The 25,567-nt window shown below is 41.2% G+C and overlaps 1 protein-coding gene across 1 annotated transcript in view; it reads right to left on the bottom strand.

The window, feature by feature from the left end:
- Window positions 1-21,503, bottom strand: part of LOC117476062 (phosphatidylinositol 4-phosphate 5-kinase type-1 beta-like) — a 35,773-nt gene extending 14,270 nt beyond the window's left edge. Inside the window, 7 exon segments of the mRNA XM_034122422.1 lie at window positions 372-671; window positions 2,658-2,810; window positions 5,681-5,798; window positions 8,861-8,991; window positions 10,481-10,549; window positions 10,651-10,748; window positions 21,322-21,503. Coding sequence (XP_033978313.1) covers window positions 372-671; window positions 2,658-2,810; window positions 5,681-5,798; window positions 8,861-8,991; window positions 10,481-10,549 — 771 coding nt within the window. The 5' untranslated portion in view covers window positions 10,651-10,748; window positions 21,322-21,503.
- Window positions 21,504-25,567: the final 4,064 nt, after the last annotated feature.

Below are 25,567 nucleotides of genomic sequence, written 5' to 3'. Positions count from 1 at the left end.
ACAGGTCAAAGTGTTTTAGTAAAGTAATGAAAATATACAACCCTAAAATGCCATTATATAATGTGTTATGCCATTATATAATGTGTTTTTACTGTATTTATTCTTAAAATGTCTTTTAATTTATTTTGTAAAGCACTTTGAATTGTCGCGTGCTGAAAGGTGCTATATAAATAAACTTGCCTTGCCTTGCCTTGCCTAACAGGAAAGACCTTTTGAATGAAAGTATTCAGATAATTAAATGATCTGATCTTGGACTTTCTTGTTTTGTCTTTTATGGAAAAATAGGGACCTTCCTGTTTTGGTATGACTTTGCTATTTTAAAGCAGGTCTAATAAACACAGAGAGACAGTAATGAGCAGAAACTCTCCTACCCGACAGTCTCTCTGCAGGGTCTTCATCAGGTTGTTGTAGGTCTCTGGGTCAAAGTAAAGCCCTTCTTCGTGCATGTCCTGGAAGTCCAGGTCTTTGTAGGTCGGACAGGACTTCTCTCTCTCTTTCCTGGACGCTCGCCTCTTGTAGGTGGAGCCCTTCAGGTCGTATTTATAGTGCATTTTGACGGAGCGCGGCAGCATGTTATTCATCACCACCAGCCGGATGTTTATGCCTCCAGACTGGATGCAGTACAGTCCGTAGAACTTGGGCAGCAGCGTGCGCGGATTCTGGTTCAAGTTCTGCAAAGGAAATAAGTTTGTATTACAATCATGTTTAACTGCATTTGTTTTACTCATTACATAACTGTGAAGGTAAAGCCAATATTAGATGCATCATAATTATTTAGATATCGGGATATGAGACAAGTAACGTCTTACATTTTGGATCACAATATGTCTCAGTGTCTTTTTTAAAGGTCCCATGATTACCCGTCCCCTTGTGTGTTATGTAGTTTTTTATGCATGTAAACAGTCTGCAAAGTCACAAACCCTCAAAGTACACCCTGTAGCGGGTAAAACACTAACACAGAAAAGTCCTGTCTATGCTGCCCCAGAACGCCTCGTTGGAGATTTTTATTTTTCCATTTTTTTCTTCCGGGTCATAGTGACGTAACGCCGACCAAATGGAGTGGGCTCATAGGGAGGGGGGGCAGGAGCTCCAACAAGGTGTGTAGGACAGAGAGTGAATACACATGCTATACAGAGATGCTGTATGAGAAACCAATGTGATTATGGAAAATTGTAAATCTATTCTAGTAGACCTCAACAATGAAATTATGATCAGTAGAAATGGCCATGTCATGGGACCTTTAATGCTGCATCACAGTGCATGGATGTCATTTTCTGAACTTACATGCCTATTGTAGCTGTTTTTGTTATTTTCCTTTACTCACTTTTCAAAAATATTTTTAGATTACAAATATAAATTAAGTGGACACAATTATCACGTTTTTTAATCATGTGCATACATCCAGTGTGTCTCCCTCTCCCTGACAGAGATGTAATAGTGTGTGATGGTGCCCTACAGCTGGAGCTAATGAGGACGCTCGCTGCATCTCATTTGTGCCACTTAAGCATCTGATGAGTGATCTGTTAATACTCAACACTAGGAGGGTTTCTGACACCCATTTAAGGCCCCGGCTCCACGAGGACGAAAACGGGTTGAATCCGCATATTCTCATGCGTATAGCCCTCTAAGCTCGACGACGCCGTAAGGGAAACGTAGAAACAGACCCCGCAAACGACAACGGGTCCAAAGGTGGATAGATCTGGGAACGGAGCGCTCTGGGGGGTCCAACGGGGCCGTGGAGTCGCCTATACGGTCATTCGTTTTCATAGCCCCGCCTCTCCCCCGCAGGGTTGCTATCGTGCTCCAGTCGCTACTGACCATGCTACAGTTCTTTGTGCAACATCTACAGGAGCTCCTCCTTGAATTCAGATTATTTATCTTTATCTCGATATGGACATAAACGCGAGTGAAGTCTAATCTGACAGGACGGAGACACGCAGCTCCTGCCGCTGTGATGCAGCGGGAGCAAAACACACACTTCAAGTCAGATCATCACCCTTAGCTATTTTAATTACCTCTCAAACTACCTAAACTAGTTATAAATATGTTCATTTTTACTGTCGGGTCACTCATTACAGGATCAGCTGCTGCATGAGACAGACACTGACGCTGTCAGAAGAGAGGAAAAAGAGACAGGCTCCGTGTATTTGATGATTATATATCATTATATCGTCGTTATTCATTTGTTTTAAAGCTCAATAAATAACAATGAAGACCTTTGACCGGCACTTTTATAATTTTGTCCGGAAGATTTAAACTTTAACACACGCTGACCGGCGAAAAACTCTGCCCGGTTCTGTCGGCCCCCACCGCGGAGAATACACAGAAGTGCAGCCATGACAACCATTCTTCTTCGCTGCTTTTGTGGAGGAAGTTGCTGCTTTTGTGGAGGAAGTTACAGCGCCACGTACAGGTTCGGCATATGTACTGCAGCTTTTCCAGCGTTTGGATGTAAACGGAGCCGTCTCGTGGAGCTTGACACAATCCGGTGTATATTGCGTGGGGACGGAAGGTTTTTTGCGGTTGCATTTGCGTTACTCCAATGCGTTTTGCCGTATTTGTCCTCGTGGAGCCGGGGCCTAAAACTCAGAGTGGAGTTTTGCCACCTACTGTAACCAGGTACTTGAGAACCCATAGAGCAACTTATAGTGTCTCACCATGTAGTATCCAGGTAGTAATCTCTGGAGAAATTTGGCCTCTTTGTGCTGGACGGTTTTAATGATGAACTCGTCATCGCTGGTCAGGTAGAAGAGAGAGCCGCTAGCTCCCGGGTTGGTCAGCTCGATCAGAGGCTCATTTACGAGGGAGTACTGAGGAAGGAAACATAAACAAACCAGTTTAACATTTCAAGTGAAACAGAGGTCACACTTGGAACATATCCAGACACGAAACAGCTCTTATACAGAACAGACTGAAGTTTACATGGAAAAAGTATTAAACTAGAAGGGCACTGGGAGAGTTCAGACCTCCGCCAAGCTGTGCGCTATTTGCAATGTTTATAAAAGCGAAATATAATGGGTGTAACCATCCCGTGATACAGATCCGCTCCAGAACTTTATGAGTTCTTCCTGGATTATTGCTTCACCCTGAGCCACTAGTTATTTTCGGTTTTCCTGGTGACAAACAAACAAACCATCCAAAAACATAACCCCCTTGTCGGAGGTAATAAAGATGCTACACCCCAGGCAGTTTTTTATTAAGTGCAGAGAAAAGCCTTGCACATCATCACTTACAGTAACTCTTGTGATACAAACTATTAAATACATGTTTTTGTTTTAGTGGCTTTATTCATGTGGATAAAAAAAGTATGTAGCCAACCAAAAAAAAAGTAAGAGTATACTCGGACATCACAATGAAATGAAATGTGATAGCTTAACATCAGGGAAGGCTTCCCACACAATTTAGATCAATGGCGTAAGAGACATAAGGCCTAGCCGTGTGAGATTTAGGTTTTAAGTCAAGGATCTGTGCAGGCCGGTCAAGTTATTGCACATTTGATGCAGTGCAAGCTATACCAAGCTGTTTCCACAAAGTTGGAAGTATACAATTCTCCAAACTATCCTTATATGATGTAGAATTGAGATTTCCTTAAGTTGAAATAACTCCACAAGTACACAAACGTATTTGATAGTCAACATACTGTTCGCCATATACTGGATATTTCAAGAATGACAATGACAGGGGGTCTCTGTCTACATTATTTTCATTGTTTAAATCCCATCTTGATCACATAAGCCCAAATCTATATGCCAAACTTCTCTGTTGACAAACAGTTAAACTGCGCACTAACAGGAATGCAGAGAAATACAAGCTGGTATTATTAGGAGCAAGTACTGCTTGTGCAGGACCAAATCGAGAGCATTCATCCTAACGTGGCAATCACCAGAGACACGGTGAGAGCATCCAGCTGAAGAGCAATGTTGGATGTTATCCGTGCATCATGAGAGTGACATGTTCAGAGTAGAAGAGCAACACTGGAGACTCTTCACCGGTGGCCGTCTGCAGTCACACTGATTTACAAGAACAAACACATCTGCAGTGTAGTGCATTTTCATTCAGGATGCAGTGTGTGTGTGTGTGTGGTTTCTCTTTTAATTAGACTCTGCTGTGTGGCCTCTCTCTGTCTGAATGAATTCATCTTTACCTCAAAGACATCAATCATGAACACATCCTTTAAGCTGGTGCGCCTTATGCCATCCTGCCTCTACTGCCTTGATGTTACATATCCTCTCCATCTCTCTTTTGTCTTTCACTTATGCAGAGACAAACTTACCATATAAAAACAAGAATGTAGCTGGTGGGGTCTTTTCATCATAACATGCCAAATCCCAACAACATTAGATAAAATCAAATGTTGTTCCGAGCATGAAGCAGTCACGAATTTGGCATCAAGATGAGCAGCACATTGAATAACATACAGGATGGCATGTACTGCACATTAATAAAAGGCTTTGTCACGGGTGAGTGAGTGTAATCAGACATCCAAGGCTTCAGGCTGAGGCTTTTTTCCCAGGAAACACACAATAGCCAAACAAGCACAAAAAAAACATGAATCACCAAAGAGATTCTGTTTAAAAGTCCTACAAAATTACTCTCTTTTTCTCTCTATCTATTTCTCAGTCTGTTTGTGTCTTCTGGGAAATCACAGAATCATCTGCTGATTGAATTCAGCACTGGGAGCTCAAGCTGTCGTAATGAGGGCGCACTGTGTTAGCTCATTCATTACCCCTAATATCTCCACCGCCCCAGTGTTTTGCCTCGTCGTCACCCTCCCACTCCTAGTTTTCCCCTTGGCCAGTGGTGTGTGGCAATACAAGTCCACTTATCAATCAAATACGTGTTGAATTTCGTCACACTTAAGTACGCACTGACGTAGAAGATTAGAGTTCAATCAATGCTAAGTAATTCATGAGAAAGATAACCAGCAGGTCTCATGGTTGGTTTCCTAATTGTATTTTTGACATGGCGCAGACAGAAAACATGGAACGAAATCAGATTTCCCTTTAAATGAGGACGAATAACTACTGAGCAGAAACAGAGTGTTGTTTAACATAGAGTATACTTGTATCAGAGAGGTGTTCCACAATGGGAAATATGTTTATTAACACATACTGTTAGATAGAACTCCTCAAAGCATTTTCGCTTCCTCACTTTCATGTTAAAAGATAAGATATCACTCCCATGCCTGTCGACTAAATATAAAGCTTGAGCCAGCTGGCAGTTACTTAGCTTAGTTAGCATAAAAAATGGGAACAGGTCTGAAGGCAACACAACATAATTACTAGCTCCTCTAAAGGTCACCTACTTTTACATTTTTGTTTGCGAAACCCATGCAGAAACAGTATAAAAAGAAATGTGGTTTTGGTGGGTTTGTGTGCAGGACTTCATCTTGGCAATGACTGTCATGGCATCAAGTGAGATGTCACTGTGAATATGCATATTTCAAATAATGGCAAACATTTATTTAATTTTTTTCTGCCTTTTTCTTTTGGGAAACTAACATATATTAGGTAAATAATGCTTTTTATAATGTATATGCTTAATTTGATTTGACCTGCATAATTGTAAACAAAGCAGAAAAGACTGAAACTGAAGAGTGGATTATGAGCTTTTAATGGATTATCATAGAAAGGTGGAACAAATAATAACCAGTTATGTCTCAGACAGTTTTAAGTCTTACCAGGTAGTCGTCTGGTTTGATGCCGAACAGATCCCTGAAGTAGCGGAAAGCCAGCGGAGCGTAGGTCTTGAAGCGAAAGTCCGGATAGTGATGTGCGGGGGTCAAGTTGCTTCCCTCACTGCGATGTGTGATGAATAACAAAGACCAGCAGGAAACAAAAACAAATAATGGTACATGAGATACATTAATCCAACACTCAACTCAAATAAGGGGGCAATAAAGAAAACCTTTAACATTATATAAGTGTTGTTAACACAGTCATCCCACCAAGGATCACCTGTAGGAAGCACCAAGGGGGAATTTGAACCCTAATACGTAATCTGTGTGGCTATTGACTCCCAGCGAGTGTACCGGTGGGCCCTTGTAATGTGCTCCACCCATGCATGAACAGGCTTTAGTAAGTCATCTCTGGGAACCCAGATTCTCCAGTATTGTGCTAACAAACGGGCCAGTATAGAGTTCCTCACCTGGAGACTAAGGATGGCTCTGATTACTGGGTCTAAACAATACCACACAACAGATGAGCCTTGACTCTGAGCGGGAGAAAGGGAAAGGTGAAAATGAAAAACAACAAAAGGGACAAAATAAACGACATGTTGTTGATCTGATTAAACTGTGGAACCTTTGACAATGACCCTGTTTTATAACCTGTGTCCAAGGGGAAGACCACAACACAGGCACGTCTAATAAGGTTAGCATGAGTCAGACATTGAGTCTTTCATCATAAAATAAATTACACTGACCCGAAATCTACAAGGATTCGGTTTACTAAAGGGTTTTGCTTTCCAGAGCACCTCTAAATCCGTTTACTATTCTGAGGACTTAGATGGTTTTCTGGGTAAAAAGGCTACTGTGTTGTTATTTGGTAGTGCTATATCCAGTAATAGGATACAGGCAACAAGCAAGCACAGTCGTGTAAAACAATACCTGTGATTACTCTGCAGTGAAATCTGACTGCTCTGTGGTGAGGGCAACAACAATGATCTATCATCAATGACTGACAGTCCATGTCCGTAACATACGCCTGCATGGAAACCATTCAACAACACACCTGAACGTTTTTCATTCAACCTAATCAGAGAGCAGAGTGTGTGTTTATGTGTCAAAGTGATCGCTGACCCCTCCAGCCAGCCAACACTGCCAAGAGGAAGAAGAGAGTGAGAAGGAGCAGCATCGTAGAGCCGTCTACATACTCAGCCGCTCTCTCAGGAGGCGTTTGTGTTTGTTTGCTTTCACAGAAAACAACAAAAGCATTTGGATAAGGTAAAGAAAAATAGAGGCAATCTTGATATTAGATCCCACCACCCACACTACTTCTGGCACCTTTGCTCACACCACACCCATCTTCGAACTCTGCCTTTACTTTGATCATGCAACCTCTTTAAAGTCAACTTTCATTTTGACACTATTCAAACATAAGGTTTTGTGACTGCATATTTCACGGTTGGGGCGTCATAACAGTGACTGCTCACAGCCAATCAGATATAGAGACATGTGGTTAATTCCTGAAAACCTCTTCTGTGGTAGTTCCCGCTACAGGAGGTGTCTCATTTGCAATTATGACACACACACACACACACACACACACACACACACACACACACACACACACACACACACACACACACACACACACACACACACACACACACACACACACACACACACACACACACACACACACACACACACACACACACACACACACACACACACACACACACACACACACACACACACACACACACACACACACTCACAAGGTGAAAGCAGTAACCAGCCTTGCTGTTAGTAATAAAGAGGGAAACGGTTATGTAAGATGCCAGATGTAGGGCATCAGTTTTCTCTCCTCCTAATTGTGTTTCGGGTCATTTTCTTTTCCCCTAACTCTGTAACGTTGATGTTTTACTTCAGTTCACATACTCATTGAAAAACTGGCCTTGAAGATAACTTAGCTTCTATTTATTTTACCGATTATGTGAAAAGGCTTGACATTGGCTGAGGATGATATAACGATCATGCTTTAAACTATTGATATAATGCAATTCATTATTTGAGCAAAGCAACAGCAGGTTTTTGAACACTCATCACTGTAGGGCAGACAGCGTGCCAAAACCAGGTTTGCATGAACCAGAATGGATTTGCATATGGTGCAGCATCTCAAAGATAAACAACAAAGTATTTCCTAGCAGGAATCCAGTTCTCTTCCTGAAGCTTCAGAGATAAAGATCTTGGATGATTCATGCATTTGGCCACAGATAGAAAACCAACTTGTGAACACATGCTTGTTTTCATCTATTTTATTATTTTAGCTTGAATGCTCTTGTTTTTTAGGATAGGATTTAGAAGGGCAGTTTGTAAATAGAAAAGGAAAAAAAATGTACAACACCCAAATCCTATAAAACACTATTGGACACTATTGTCCATTGTGAATGTGTAAACGACATTGTCATATACTGATTACCAGTATTGTATGTTTATATCTCACTTTAAAATTATTCCGGGGTCTGTTGTGGATTATATCAAATGTCTCTTTAATCTGATGATGTGATTGTGAGGACAGCCGGACATGACCAGCCACACTCTGACATATGTTTTACACCGTGTCAGCAAGAGACACATTATAAGCCGATTTCACAGTTCTTGGCAGGATAATGCACCAAAATAGTTTTATCCCTGCATCATGATTTAGACTAGCAAAATGAAATAAGCAGCGATTGTGGGAGATTGTGGTAGCAGCACAATTTCCTCGGACAAGAGGTCCAGCGCCTGCAGTTTCCACTGAGCATGATTAGTTGTCATTTTGACTGTCTTTTTTTACAAGACCCAGACATATAATATTTGAGCAGGCTGACTGGCAAAGCTCACTCTGTAGTCCATTCATTCACCTTGCAGTCAGGAAACAGTCGCAGCCAAAGAACCGCCTGTTTCTACCCACACACAATCTGTTTTTATGAAACACTTCTCTAAATAATTGCCTCCTGTAGACTTATAACCTTGAGCTTATGCAAAAGTCTGGCTGTTTTTTTTCATGACATTGAGCAAACTATTGCTACACAATGAACTCACACATCGAACGATTTCTTCAGAAAATGTATAAAAGCTGTCTTCCTGTGTACGGAGGCTGTGTGCGCAGCTATGGACGTATGCATGTGTGGGTTGACGCTACTTAACACTGACCTGGGCAGAAACACACTCTCCACCACATAGAAGTCTTGCATAAGCACGTCTCTGTCAGGCTTGGAGGTGAGGTTGCCCACTGTATAGCCGATTCCGAGCTGAATGGCCCCCTTCAAGGCCGATGACGTGGTCTAGACGGGAACATAGAAGAGAAAACATCCCATTAGTCAGGCTGTTACATCACCCTGTCACTGCTAAACCAATCACATACTAAATATGTTGTTAATGTAAACAAGGGAAACTAGAAAAAAAAAGCCCAAAAGTGATAAAAAAGAGATCTAGAAAAATCTAGAAAGTACTAAGGTGAAAACTTTACAGGGTATTTAAAAGGAATTTATGGAGAATATGTGAATTCATGGGAAATAAAAACATCATCTGCTTAGGCTGTTTACCATGTCATATGCAGATAGAAACACACTTTTTACCATATGATAAGCAGATACAAAAATGAATGTACCAAATAAATCCATTAATTGGTTTCATACATGCAGTGTAACGTGCCATGCGTTGAATTAGATAGCTAGCAAATGGGAGGTACTTAAAAATCTGTCGGTCAATAATACTGGCTGTGTGCAAACTCAGGGTTTAAAGGTGGGGTAGGTGATTTTGGAGAAACCAGCTCGAGTGCGCTGGAATTTGAAAATACACAGCCGGAAAAAATCTGCCACTTCCTTACAGAGCCCCTCCTCCAACACACACGAACGCGCACATGACCAATGAGGGCACGATATAAGTTTGTGCACAGATGGAAGGCTGACAGGCAGGTAGGCCATCCAGTTATTTTAGCCGGGCCGGCTAAAATGATTGGTGGTGCTTTTTACAGTACTACGGCTTCCACAGAGACAGATGACATTTTTTTATGGATTCTTTGTCAAAGCACTTAAGATATTCATTGCTATCGGGATGTTAAGAGCATTCCATGGAATATAACAAAAAGTGTATCTCGAGCCGGTTTCTCAAACTTACCTACCCCACCTTTAAGTGAACAAGTTAGAGAAAGATGTTTACAATAAATACATTTATTAAAACTCCTGAAATGTTCTTTTTTTCAATGCGATGCTAACAAATGATCTGTAGGTGTAATGGAAAACTGTGATGGTGAAAGCAGTGCATGGTTACAATTCCAATAAATTGGCAATTGACCATACATCAAGGCAATAAAGTCAACTCATATTTTGTTAAGTACAATGTTGTAGTATAAATTGCACTAACATTAAAACCCAAAAAGACTGGGACATAAACACCCTAGTTCTTTGGTTGCGTGGCCACCACAGAAAGACCTTTTTAGTCCCAACCTGAACAGTGGGGGCCACTGTGGAGAGCCTTGTAATGGTGACATCCTAAGAACCACTGACGTCTCGAGTAAAACAAAAAAGAGGAAAGAAAACAAGTGTGACCGGCACTTGACTGATCTCTGGCAGCTGGCCTTGGCAGGGGTCAGGACGCAATGTGCTGTAGAAGGACATTTATAAGGACTCATGTGACTCAGACTCAGACCTTGTGGACTTGTTGGCTCTATACAGTGGCATTTCAAAATAAATGTTGTGGAAGCAGGATGACATTAGTTTTAAGAGGCAAATAAAACCAAACACAGTTGAGCTTTGTGTGAATAGTTTTTACCTTTTTGTAGGTTTTCTCTCTGCTTGTGTTCCAAGGCCCTCCCATCCCATTCTCTGTTGTAGTTGACATCTGAAAGAGACATAAAACAGTGTTAAGGAAATGACTTGGACTACTTTTACAACTTAAAATTGTTCCATGATGAATGTGGTGACTGAAAAAAGTCAACGTACCTTGCCTAATGAGAAGCTGTTACAGACAAACAGCAATCAGGGCGACATCTCCTGATTGTCAGCGAACATCAGGATGTCTGGATCCGTGAGAGGACCCTCTGCAAGGTAACAGACACACAAAGTATAAAAAAATGCAGGGTTGAAAAAGATGTGACCGAGGGCGGGATGTCAATCAGCAAAGAGTCCTTGATTAACAGCAATGCGTTTGAGACCACTTTCATGCCACCACTCTCCTGTTAATCTCTGCCTGATTGGAGAGGCAGTTTAGCAAAACTCTCACTGTTGAACTGACCTCCAGCAAGATATCTCTGCGTTTGACAGTCAAAAAACAACAATCCTGATCGTCCTGTGTGTGTGTGTGTGTGTGTGTGTGTGTGTGTGTGTGTGTGTGTGTGTGTGTGTGTGTGTGTGTGTGTGTGTGTGTGATAAATAACACCTCATAAAGAAGGGTGTATGAATGAGCTGTAGCCCGGGGCACTTTACAGTTTACAGCACAATCAAAACCTAACTGAGACCCAACAATCTGCCTCATCTGCCTCATCTGCCTCAGTCTCATATCCTCATATGTGAATGATTGTAATGTACCCTTTCTATTCTGCCCTCCTAACTATTTTCTAGTGTTCTCCTGTTTCACTCCCTTACATTCCAGAGAAATAAGGCAGAGTGACACAAATCAATGAAACTGTGACAAGATTGTGTCCTCTAGTGAGGGAGGAAAAACAGGGACACAGACAAGGAGTAGAGGCGTAATAGAAACACCGGCAAATTTTGGACTTTGTCTGATAAGCTCAGTCAAGCCTGCAGTCGCAGCCCCACCTGCATATAAATGCACCTGCAGCTCTCAGAGTACACTGTCTTTTTGCTGTGGTCGCACAGAGAATATACACACTTTGAAAGTCTATAACTACCTTTAAAAAATGCTGCAGTGCAGGGTATATTGCTTATCAGAATATGTTGTAACCATGTTTAAAAATAGTCTTCAAAAAGCAGCAGTGTGTTTTTACGCAATAACATGTTGACACACAAACAGACGCAGATATTAAAAGAATGTAGTAGACACCAAACCCTTATCTACAGGCCGGGTCATTATCTGCGCACCGGCTCTTCTGTTGCTATAAACAAAGGGACAACACGGATGCATTTTAGCTTGAGGCGCACCTCCCATATATTTGTTTTTGCATCATTCAATCCTTCTCCATCTAAAAAACACTCAGTCTGTTGTTTTCACCTATTTGGAAGGAGCTCAAGCACATTATAGTCACAGAAAACGTGTTACCTCATCCTTAGTAAAAGGATCACGTTTGTCAAATGACTTTGTGTGAGTGCAACTGAGGCAAAGGTTGCTTTTAACACCTAAATATCCTGCTATTATAGAAATACATCAGAATATTTCTCCTCACTACTGTGCAATGAGGATTTGATCCACTTGAGCCATCACACTGTATGACTGTCTGTGTGCTCTGAACCTGAGGAATTTTAATGAGCCTGCAGGCCTATCCGGCTCTCTGCTCAGTCCTGGCCTGTCAGTGTTAAAAGAGAATGTTTGGACCTCTCTCCCCCTCTCTCTTTCACTCCCTCCCTGTCTCTCACCTGACCCCACAACCCAGCCGGTGCTCTAACAGACTGTTTCTAGAACAATCTGTGAGAGGCCTGCAGCTGCAGCAGGTCTGTTGTTCCCCTCTCAACAAAAGAGAGGCAGACAGATTGTTTGACACGTGAATGAAAATGGATCATCCTAATCAGCCATATTTTACCACTGTCACACACTCCCATTGCAAATATAATCAGCAAACAGCAGTATAACAGGGAAACAAGAGAGCATGCTGTTGATGTAAAACTATACGTTTTTGCAAGTCACAATTATATTACCGAGAGCTACAAATACAAAAATGCATAATTGAGTCAAATCAATACCTTTATTGGATTATGGATGGACTGAGGACCAAATGGGCAAGGTTATACACACTTTGCAATCGAAAGGCTAAATGTAGACCAGAAAATAATTTCAGTGGAATGAGAAGAATTACACTTTGGGTCAGTTCCTATTTCACACAGTTGTCAAGCTTGTACATGACACACATACACAGTAAACAGACAAATCAACTTAAACGTAAAACAGAATCTGTTGTAACTGCAAAACTTCCTTGACAACTCACCACAGCTCTTCCTTTGTCAAAAGCCACACTTGGTCAACACTTAAAGAAAGTACTTCTTTAATCCACTTTATCTTTCAGTCTTGTGAAGCAATTTGTGACTTCTGCTCTTAAGGAGATTCTCCGTAAGTAATGTTAGCTCTTTCCTCCTTCGGTCTCTCTGAACGTAAACAACGCTCTGCCCGCTCGTCCACACACCCTTGTCAGAAACTCTACCACCCTTCAAACAAACACACTTGAGTTCAGATCAAACACTGGCTCTCATGCCATATCTCCTCCATGGTTTCAGGGATATTGCCAAGGGCGCCAGTCAGCCCTGTGGAAGTCAAATCGTCTCTCTGTAGCCAAGCTGCTCTGGCGAGGAAAACACGTTAATGAGAGCAGACATGGGTCGTCTGGTATGATACAAATGCAGATCTAATGCATCTGAAGTGTCAACGCGTCAAAGCTGTGGAAATATCGCCTCACTGGTCTCAGTAGGAAATGTCATAATAATAGTAATCAAGACAGAAACCAGGCAGTTTACCCAACCATACTTGCTTTAGAAAGATATCTGAAAAATCCTGTATGTCTTCCTATAGCGAGACCTGTTTATTTGACAAGAGTGAAACTGTAATTTCCACAGTAGAGCACAACCATTTTCCAAACCATCTGATCATGACAAGGAGGCTCCAACAGCTTTAATCGCAAGGACACAGACACTTCATAGCGGTTTATTTTTGCTCTGCTTTGCCTCAGTCCCAAGATACTATTGGATTACTGCAGCAGATTGGAGACATAATGGAGAATCAATAGCAGACCATCAATGCAGAGCGCTGAGGACCAGACTGCTGGGCTTTCATGACCTTCACAAATCCCGCCTGCCGCCTGCGAGATGTTGGATAAGCACAGATATCTGGATTTGCATGGATACAATCAAGAAGATGCATGTGGGAAGTCAGCTTAGCTCGGCTTGCAGGGGATCGGCTTCATTAACTTAACTGCTCTGATCCTTCATTAAGGCTCAAAGAAACTCCACCCAAGCAACATTTCACTCACAAAAACTTGTTCAGTTGCATTGTTGTAAAATATAAGGAAATAGACAAAGAACAATAGGAAAAAAATGACATTTCCCATGGCTAAATGGCGTAGAGCAGTATTCATTATCTTTCCGAAGCCTTGTGTAAACACTTGTTCACTGTTTGGTGTGTCAGTGCGATTACATAATTGGCTTAGTTACCCCAACCGTGTAAAATAGATCCTTCTGTGAAATGTGTCATGCTCTGTTATGAATCATATACTGGGAAACCAATCTGATGTGTGGGCTCCCCTCCACAAACCAAGCAGAATTGATCAGACGTCTAAATGGCAATCACAAACAAACAATATGTCGTCCTCATCACCTCAAAAACATTCAGATTCATTCCTTGGCTAACGTTTCGATGACTGTGTTTACAGTGTTTTGCTAGCAGACAAAAAGTGAGACAGGCGGAGGAGAAGAAAATGCTGGGCAGTGGGACAGACAGTGAGGGGGATAGAGTCTCACAAACACTGTCTTTGTGAAACGTTCAGTAAAAAATAAATATCTGCTTGTTATTGTCAAAGAGATACACACATCATTCAGGAGCTCTGCTCTGCTAGTACCATCCAATTCAAACAAACCGCCCAAAGAAAAAAGCAAATAACCTCAAGGCAAACTGAATATAAAAAGCTGCACATCTTATACTGTACACACACACACACACACACACACACACACACACACACACACACACACACACACACACACATACACACACACACACACACACACACACACACACACACACACACACACACACACACACACACTGTTGTTTTCTCCCTGGTGAGTCCCCACATTAAATGAAGCAGTAAAACAGCAGGCAGGTATTATTTTGGATGGTTTTTGGGGCACTCTGTTCCATATTTTTCTGTATCCTCTGGAGGTGTGTTTTTTTTTATCATCGCTCTGAGGGACAAGCTGTGCTGCAGAGATCTGCCTGCGTACATCAGGCACTATGCAGCACTGCAGCGCTTGCAAAGAAGTGTGTGTATGTGTGTGGTGAGTATATGTACTGTATATATATAAACAAGAAAACCAATCTGTAGCCACACTGGCAGCCCATCGCACCGTTTGATTGGTTGGATCTACAATGTGCAGACATCTTCTATTACCAACATTAGTAAGGAAACAATGTTTGAGCCAAGGGCAGCGCTAAATGAAAAGACTATGAATAGGTCAAAATGTTTTTCCTATTGTTCCTTGTTGGGGAATAATTGCTGTTATGCATGTTAGAATATCCACATTATCCCGTATTTTGCATTGATTTCAGAGTACATCTGGGACTAATGGGAATGTGTGGTCCAAAGTTTTAAATGCATCTTTTCATGAGACTGACAACAACCCAGTAGTTGGAGAGTTTTGTACAAATGGACTGATGAACCGGCCAAAAGAGTGTACATTAAATTCTCTACATCTTACAATATGATGCAGAAATGTGAAACTGTAAACAATGAAAATGGCTGCTGTCCCTAAAGTGTGGGCTCCCCTCCAATCGCCAAGTAGAAATGATCAGTCGGATAAATGGCAATCATAATCAAACAAAGTGAGCACATGTGAGATATATCACTTGCCAGGCAACTAGCACCAACAAAATGTACACTTTAACTATGGACAGTGCTTGACCTTTTGTAAACAGCAAACAAAGCGAAACACTAGGTGGGAGGGAGAGAGAGAGAGGGACTGCACGACGAGCGCTTTGACCTTTCCGATGACACGAGATGAAAAGAAAAAATGAGCGAAACAGAAGAAGGGGGTGAAAGAGACCGAGGAGGATGACAATGGGAGAGGGAAACAGAAACAGTGAACAATAAGTAGGATAGTAAACATTTTGGTGGGTGCTTCAACAAGACTACACCAAGTGTTATTCAAAGCAATGCAAGTTTCCCAGCAGGACAGAAAAGGAAAAACACCACTATATAGATGCAAACACAAGGACAACATATAGGGCAAAAAGAATGAACACATGTTGTTTTCTAAGAGAACATGAATGCAAAAAACCCAGGAGAGCTCTTGGCCTGTATTTGTAATTCAGAGAGCGTCTCACTATGGTTCCACTCTGCATGAAAAGCAGTGAGGAGGAGGTCACCCACTGTGTCCAGAGAGTCACATGATTCAACCGAGGGAATGCAGCGGAGGGGGGGGTGAGAGAAACATAGAGATGAGTATATGCAGTGAAACAGAGACTATGTTCTCTAAAGACACATAAGCGGGGAGAGGCAGCCCTGATGGAGCGACACACTACAGCTGGAGAATTTCTGAGAAAAGGACATATAGAGCAGTGTTTTGATTCGCACACAACCAGTAATATCTCCGAGATAGCCTCAGCAAGATCACATGACACGGGGAGATGTTTAGAGACGTGTGCATGATAGCCAAGCCCAGCTGAACTCAGCCCTGCCCTGAAGTCCAAAGGTCCCCTTGCTCTTCTTTATGCCACAAAGTTGACAGACAGGTTTATTAGCTAAGCATAACGCTGTGGGAACAAGTGACTATATGTATTACTCTCAGAAGTGATCAATCGTGGGGGTAAGAGGGGATTACATCACCCTGCCTTAATTGATCGAAGGTCACCGGCTGCTGAAGAAAAGACGAGGAATTTCTATGTCGTAGTCCAACCCTTTCATTTGTCAACGCTCCTTCCCACTCGTTCACTCCAGTACCCTCGGGTCCCCTGAATGGGCCTCTGCAAGCCTTGTTATTACCATGGCAGGGAAGTAGGAGGGGTACTATAGGGGGCTCAGCAGGGCCAAAACAACAACAACAACAAACACCACAACCTCCGAATAATCTGAATTCCATCAGGGCTGCCAAGTTGTCCTGCCAGCAACCTTCCAACCAACCAATCGTTAAACAGGAGAGCTCAATTATCAGCCAATTACTGCTGCAGGCCTCCTTTGGGAGATTTCTGCATCCTCTCAAACGCTGGGCCAGGGAGGGGGAAACTCCCCTTCAGAGCTCATTAAGATCAAAGCGATAATACTGGGAAATTCTTCATCCACATTCACCTGCTGCAAATCAGGGGCTTTCTTAACAAACTCTGACACTGGCATTTGTGAAAATCTTCGCAGGATTATCACATCTCTGTGAAACATGAATTTAGGAAAGCCAGTGGAGCAACGCAGCTTATGTATTGCAAATTAAAAAAAACATAGAGTTGTCTAAATCTGCCACAAAGCGCTGATATTTCCTGGCTTCCAGTCCCCAAGATGGGTTCAACACTCAATCATGAAACTCATGATACTTTGTTTCATATACTACGCCTCTGAACATGAACTATAGATTATTTCAAGGTGTTGAAGTTATGATTGCCGTTCAGTTTAGGTTCTTTACACTGCTGTGGAAAATAATGGGCGGGGGGGGGGGGGGTAGATGTTATGTTGTCTGGGGTGAACATTGATCACAGCCCTGTAATAAAAGACAGTTAATTATGAAGTCCTGACTGTGAACTGGTGGCAATTTTGCTGACATGAGTTCACCCTGGGCTATGAAAGAGAACAATAAAACAGATAACAGAGAGAGAAAGCAGCCCACGCTGTGCTTAGGTAGAGGTGCAACACAAATAAACAGGTGTGGAGGTTAAACTTCTTCCGGTCAATGGAGTATGGTTGTGCTGCCCCGGACACCTTCTTATTCAGCACTGCTCCGATTCATACTGATATGAATATTTTAGGAGGCTTGTAACACTGACTCAATTACTGTAGTCATATATTCTGTTAGTCTTTTGTAAACAAATGTTTCTGTGAGAAATGAATCCCTTTATCTCGAAAAATGTCAAATCTGGTCAATAAAGTGGAAAGAGACAGTATTTTAATTTTCCCCATCCCAGCGATTCCAAATTGTTGGCGCCACGGTCTCAAATACAGCTTGATTGATTTCCCTTTTCCTTAAAGTTACCAACTCTTAGGAACAGGAACAGTAACTGCAAATAACTTGCACTGATACTCTTTGGTAACTGGGGATAGCTACCGATTGCTCCAGAGGAAAATAAAAGTGCCATGCTCTTACTGTTCTGGTTACGCATTGATAGACAAACTTACTTTGTGCCTTGAATTGAGCTCTCATTTGTCCGGGTGATCATACCCTGGCAGACAGGATTGCACAGAGAAAGTGAGGCTAATACAAAACCAATGTAAATACCAGTGGTGACACTCTACTTTAGCCATTACATTGTGCAATCAATTACATTCATAATGATTCATGAAGTTAAAGCAAGCAACTTCTCTATTGCCGCTTTAATGCTTTCCTAATGTAGATCTTGGTCAACAGTCTGAGATGGCAAATATGTTGGCCGATATGAGCTTATCATCAGAATCAATGTACATGTCTGCCATAAAGTAACAAGACTTTGCAGTACAGGAACACATGTATTGCTGTAATTATGACAAAAACAGTGTTTTTACTAAAAATGTTTAGTTACTGATTAATCCAAATAGTACAAGATTAACTAATAAGAAAGGAAAACAGTGGTAAGCCCTTAAGGCCTAGCACTGACTTACTGGTGAAATGGCAAAGCCACATAACACATAACACTCATTAACCCATCAGCAAGTGCAAAACAAACCACATGTTTTAAAGAATTAAAAAAAAGCTCCAACTAATGTCCACTTCAGGAATTAATACAAATGTGTTTCTAAGAAGGATGCCGCTTTTTTTCCTTTACCTTCTTCAAACTGTATGGAAATTATCTCAAATCTCAACCTAACCCTATATAAGGAAATGCACAATTCATTCTCTATGAAGTGACCCGATTAAAGTTTGCTACAACAATGCAGAGAAAAGCACCACAAAAAAAGAGAGGTATGGTGCTGAATGACCTGATATGAAGCGCTCTGCAAAGAAAACAAACACTCTTGTCCTGCTTTCATCAGATTGCAACTAGGACGTAGCGCATTAGCACTCCTTTGACCCAGAATATAATACTGCAGACAGGAGCGAGAGAGGATCCTCTGAGAGGAGAATCAGAGTGGGTGTAGTGGGAAGAGAGGTCACACTAAACACACAGAAATATTACGAGGTGCCGGATTTCATTATCACAACATAGTGAGGCATTTATTTATCAGAGTATCTTGGTGTGTGTGTGTGTGTGTGTGTGTGTATGTGTGTGTGTGTGTGTGTGTATGTGTGTGTGTGTGTGTGTGTGTGTGTGTGTTAATGAGTCTCATGTGCCTGATGTTTTGGTCCTATACTTGGATCCCATGGCTCTTAGACCCAAAATCACAAGACTTAACTTTACAGCTGTTAATTATACCGTATTAACCCCTAGACAGGAAGCTCATCCAGCAGGGAAAAGATAAACTAATATTGGCTTAAAAATGTGGCCCTCCTGCTTTCAATCAGTGCTATTGATGAATAACATTACATTTAGCGGGCGCTTTTATCCAAAGCAACTTAGGTTAAGTGCAATCAACCATGAGGATACATATTCCGAACTGCAAAAATCCTGCATAAGTTTAAAATAAACTCAACAATTGTAACAGGTGGGTTTAAGTCTGCAGAGGAAGATGCTATTAGTGCTTAATGTTACGGACAGTGTTACAATTTCATCATTAATGTTAAAGAGAATCTGACCCCTCAAGTAAAAGCCCAAGAAGAGCTGAGATTCACAGAATAAACATGATTTGGGTTCATTCAGTTTTGGCTCTACCGTGCTGTGTCACTTCTGCTGCTACTCAGATGGAAATTATTACATAATGTACAGATGCTGCTCGCTCTGACAAGTGACATATCAGGGCCAGGGCAGCAGGCAGCCCAGGAGCGCAGGTGTGAGTCCCAAGGAGAGAGCAGCGGATTTGCATGAGCTGTTTTCCCTTTCAAACATCCTCTGCGGCGAGCAGACCAACCTGGCATGAGCTTCACCATATTCCTTTGCCTCCCAGTCAAATGAGGAAGAAACAGGAGGTTCATTAACCACACATTCATAATCTTGTGTAACTTTGTCTGAAAGCTTGGCTCAGATTTGCATGATTATTCATTTTCTACAATCATCATGATGTCACATTTTGATCCAAATTACATATTGGTTGATGGCTAATATTCCTAGGAACTTGTCAAAGTGATGTAACATATCATTCTTTATACGCCACTCTGCGATACAAAGACACATGACTACAATGTGAAAAGGGTCAAAGGGCAAAATCTGACCCATTACAAAGAAGACTGCTATAAAAAAGTAACCCACATCATAAAGGTGAGAACATTTTAATTCTTCATTATGACAAAGCAAAACTCTCCATCAGACATACAGTTTTGTCTATACAAATCTGTATTTCAGTACAAGCTCAACAGTTGAATGATGCCCAGAAAGACCAGTTTGTTTTACTGGACCCTGCATTTGTTAAGTTTTCTAAAACAGCTGTCTTGCTCACATCTCTTGTTCTCCAGGATAGCATACAAGATAACCAGATATAACTTTTTTTCTTTCGACTGCCGAAAGCTATTTCACAGTTTCACCCTGGCTGCCAACTACCAGAGGGAGAGATGTAGCACTTCAGTGTAAAGAGCAGTGATAATGTGATAGGTACTAAGGCTCAGGGCAGTAAATGAAAAGCTGCTCCAGTGCAATCTAATGACGTACACAGATAATATATCAGAAATACAGAAAATCTGTCAACTGGCCTTTACTGCACATATTGTGCCTGAGAGATGTAGCAGCTGTATTTCTGCACACATGTAGTAGTTTCTCAGTAACTTGCCTCTCAAAATGTTAAACTGAGGCATGAGGGGATCTTAACATTAACTTTGTTCAACACTCATACACACCCGGAGGTCAGTTTTTCCAGGTTTCCATTTTTCTGTGGTGAAGATGTCAAATGTGTCTTTCTTCCTCTGCCCCCTAATTTGTTACACAACCTTCACAATGCTTGCCTCATTTCCTACCAAACAGGACAGACTTCCAGTTTCTTAGTAAAAGTGCAAGATAGAGTTGCAGACACATTAAAACTGACTTCCTCCTGTTTTAAGAAACGGCAGCAAAAGTAAATGTTGATACAGCAAACACTAATGACTGTCGAGGAGCTAACCAGCTACACTGGTGGTGCGACAGGGCTAACCCCAACAATAACAGCAAGAACATTTCATTTATTCAGAGTTTCAGTATGAAAGTCATATGAGCAACCCCCCTCATCAACGACCTCATTTAATTCCATGCTTTCAATTAAATAGTGTCGTGAAATCTTGGTAAAATGACAAAATATAACTCCCTGACCTCTACCCAATAACACAAAACATCTTCTAGTAGGGGGAAATAAGTTGTTAGGCGAAATACACCATTTAAAATGAATAGCCTACAATGTTTATTTAAGAAAATGATATCGCACCAGAAAGTGTTAAAGCGCACCTGCAGTTTTTCACCTGTCGCAACACCTGCAGACATTCACAAACACCAAACGTAATAAGAATATGCTCTGTTGTTAAAATTGTATTTCGGTCATGATATGAAACTCACAGAAACCTTACCAGCCAATCGTGATCCTCTGCGTATGCCTGTAGAAATAATATTTCCCTCACAGGGTGCTGCAGTCCTCACAGAAAGACCTTTCCTCAAGCAGTCGATCCCCAGCAGATAAATAACTGCGGATAAGGGAAATCTCCGCTGTTAGTGGTGTGTTTTCCCCACCAGCTGACTGTGCACAACTGAAGTCAGTCCTCCACTGAGCAGCAATAAGCCCTGCGTGTCTTTATCGCTGCCTCTGTACATGCACGGTGCCATTCAGTGCACCACTGGATGAAAAGCGACTCGAGGATGCCCTCTGCAGGACCAAGGCACGTTTATTTATATAGAACCTTTCAACACAAGATCAAGATTCCAGATTGTATTGTCAAATGCACAGTAGCAACAGTGTAGATATGGCATTGAAAAACTTGAGCCCCAGGCTAGTCCAACAATTCAATATAAATAGGGCATATAACAAATGCAACCAAGGCAATTCTTTTTAGCAAAAATATTTCATACACAAATGTCGCTTTGTCAAAATTCCCCCAGTATTTATTGCTTTTGCTGATGACATGAAATTATACAAAACATTTAATAAATTGTGCAAAAGTAAAAAAGCCCAACAATTTTACACATTTCTAAACTATTTAATTCGTGAACACTTGTGTTTTGTTCTTTTCTGTTTTATATTCATAATGCCCTCAGTTTCTCAATTAATGTAAAATGTTATATTTTATGCGCCTTTTCCTGATTGTATTTAAATAATAGTTAAAGCTCCCATGTCATGCTTTTCCGGTTATTACCCGTCCCCTTGTGTGTTATGAAGGTTTTTATGCATGTAAACGGTGTGCAGAGTCAAAACCCTCAAAGTACACCCTGTAGCGAGTAAAACTAACACAGAAAATACCTCCCCAAAACGCCTCGTTGGAGATACGTCACTGCCCATTTGAGTCTTCCATTTAGTTCCGGGTACGCCATGATGTCATGCGGTACCCGGAACGAAATGGACCAATCCCGAAGAGCTATGGCCACACCCAGCGGCGCTGGCCGCACCCTCTGCCAGCCTAACATTTACTGTTGGAAGCTCTGGTTCAGTTCACAATCGATCCAGTCATGCCACTGCCAAGGACCTGTTTCCTGAAATGTGAGGAGAAATCTGAGCTGTTTGTCCTACCGACGGAAGAACCACGACGAAGTCAGTGGTTGAAATTTATTTTTAACACTGTTCCTTCAGAGGTTCGAAGAACCTGCATTTCACAGAAGAAAGCTTCCAAAACATTGCCCAGTTTGAAGCCGGATATGCACAGCATTTGAAACTGAAGAACGATGCTATTCCTAGTTTGTTTGGACCGTTTGGAGCAGGGGAAGATTCGGGTACACAACCTGTAAGTTTGCATTGTTATTTGTGTATTTATCAAACAAGACTGTTTAAATGTGTAAACTGTGTTGGACTGCTAAGCCATTGGCACAGTGCTAACTGTGCTAACTAAGTTGCTAGCGTTTCCATATATCAACTCTAATATCAGCAGATGGCCTTGCATACATGTATCTCATAGCAGGAGAATGTCTGCATTCACACACAAAATACCTATTGACAGTATACTCCGGGTGATTTACCGTACATTGTGACAGTACATGTACATACTGCATACATGCCAACCTTTCCAAATCCAAAAGAGGTAGGTTTGCGCGCGGCAAATGTGCACACCCAAATTAGGTAATCAGAAGAAAATGGAACCCCAGTAATTACATGTATAAACCATGTATTTAACATATATTGCATCATTTTATGCATTTTTCAGAAAAAGTGGTAGTTTGGTAAACAGTGACATCAACGACATGTTTGGTCTGTAAAATACCCGAAAAGTAAAAGAATGGGAGATAAATATCCCAAAGTCTCCACATTTTATTATATTTTGAATGTGTTTCTGGTCCTCTTTCAGTTGCATTGTTGGAGAAGCCTGTGACATAAGATTTTCAACGACATAATTACTCTGTAGCTATGTTAGTTTGACAATAAAGAACCTTGAACCTTGAACCTTGACAGACAGTGTAGATCAGGGGTGCCCAACCTTTTTTGAACCGAGAGCTACTTTTAAAGTGGCCAGTCTGCCGAGATCTACAGTCCAAATAGAGAGGCACAGCCATTACTGACAGCCGACTACCAGGTAAATACACACTTCTACTTGTATAAAACTGACTTTGTACGATTAATACTTCATAAAATACTGCAGATCCTTTATCTTACCTCTTTCTAATCTACACACACACAAGTATTTAACTGAAGTTACACAACAGTGTTGTTGATACAGAGTTGGGAGTTTATTCACACGTCACAAACTACAGTGGGTAATGTTTTCAAGAAACATTGAACAGTGCTGCCACATATGACACAGGAAAAAAAGAAAAGACTGAACCCTTTCTTTGTCATTATATAAAAATAGTGTTGCTACAAAAGTATAAATTAGTTTTACTAATAAGACAACTCAGATCTGAAGCTACACAGGAAGCTGCTGCCAGAGTGCAATAAAAAAGACAAAATTAATAGAATCAAACCCTTTTCTTTTTTTTGCATTTTAGTAGAGTATAAAAATAAATGCCTTTAAAATAGGATGCAAGCAACACTAGTTTCTTAACCTGAATTGATAATAGACTATAATCAATTTAAACAGAACAGATCTTAAAGTTTGCATTCTTATACCATTTTGTACAATCATTATAATGAATAAGTTCAAACAAACTAAAACTTACAGCTGATTAATAACGGTATCTAACTTGAGTTTTTATTATATCAAAAACCTGTTGAAATGCTACTGTTATTTTTACTGTCCCCAAAAAGCGCGTCGGCAGCCTCCAGGAATGCTTCTTTCACAACTTCGCCGTCTTTGAAAGACTTCATGTGTTTTGCAAGAACGTGACTGACACGATAAGATGCTATGGTAGCAGCCTTGCTCTTGTTGTTGGGCCTGGTGAAAATTGACTGCTGTGCATTTAGCTGTCCTTTCAGGTCCCTCACCTTTTGGGAGCGTAGGACAGAATTAGGAGGGAATTCCGTCTCGTAGCGTTTGTGCACTGTTTTGAAATGCCGCTCCTAAATTACCCTTCTTCGATAAAGCCACGCTCGCATTGCAGATGAGACAGATGGACTTTGAATTGGAATAGATACAAAAATAATCATCCTCCCCACTCGGAGTGAAAATTATATATTTTGGGCTCTTTTGCTTCTGCCATAATTGTGGTCTTGTGTGTGCGGACTGCACAGCAAACTAGTGCCCACTGCCTACGCCCCGATAAATCACAAAGCTTTGATGCGTTCAAGTGCATTATTCTGGCACAGGAAGATTATGTTATAGGACATTAACGATAAAACAGAATATTGTCGTTCTATTTTTAGACACATCTCGCGATCGACTGAAACACAGAGGACTGTTTGTATGATGGGATCACAGACACGCTGCAAACGGTGTCCGCCAAAAGTCGAGTCCAGTGTCTATGTAGTGTCATTTTTATTTGTTATAGTTTGGGAAGATTGAAAATCGGTAGGGAGAGTCAGCTAAGTCGGAAGGCGGTAGAAACATGTCAAAAGCGGTAGACTACCGCCCAAATCGGTAGGGTTGGCAGGTATGATACTGCATGTATAGCTAACGAGGCTAGCTGTATGCTAGCGCAAAACAATGTATTCATGCAAGTTACAATGTATGACCGAACGTAGCAGAATACCCGTATAAGATTGCAATTATAAACACGTTATTGCTAGCCTAATATGAACCACTAGCTTTTGTTCATAGTAGTTTTATTACACTACATTATAGTTGCCGTTCCTCCGAGCTAGCGTACATATCGTGTTAGCTACCAAAGTAAACAATAAAGCTAGGTTAGCATATTAGCTGGCAAGCTATTCATTAGATAGATCCACACTCCTACCACAACTACTACTAACCAGTGGCGAGCCGTCAGGGCCCTCTAGGCCCTCTGTGAGGGCCTAAGATATTCTAAAAAATAATATTTAAAAACATTTAAAAAATATATATTTTTTTTAAATATATATTTTTTTAATATTATTTTTGTTATATTGTTCATTAGTTTTACCGGAAAAAAAACTTGATTTAATTGTATTTAAAATAACATTTCCAAATAAATAAATCCTTCGAATCTGCCTGTTCAGTCTCTGTTGAATGTGAAGGGTTACATGAAAAAAGCTCGTCTGGCCCTCTCTGCGATTCAGAGGGCCCGCTATAGAGTGGCGAAGTCACGCCCATCTACTTCCGC

This window comes from Trematomus bernacchii, unplaced genomic scaffold (genome assembly GCF_902827165.1).
Source record: "Trematomus bernacchii unplaced genomic scaffold, fTreBer1.1, whole genome shotgun sequence".
NCBI classification, from domain to species: Eukaryota; Metazoa; Chordata; class Actinopteri; order Perciformes; family Nototheniidae; genus Trematomus; species Trematomus bernacchii.
This window is presented reverse-complemented; position numbering and strand designations above follow the sequence as displayed.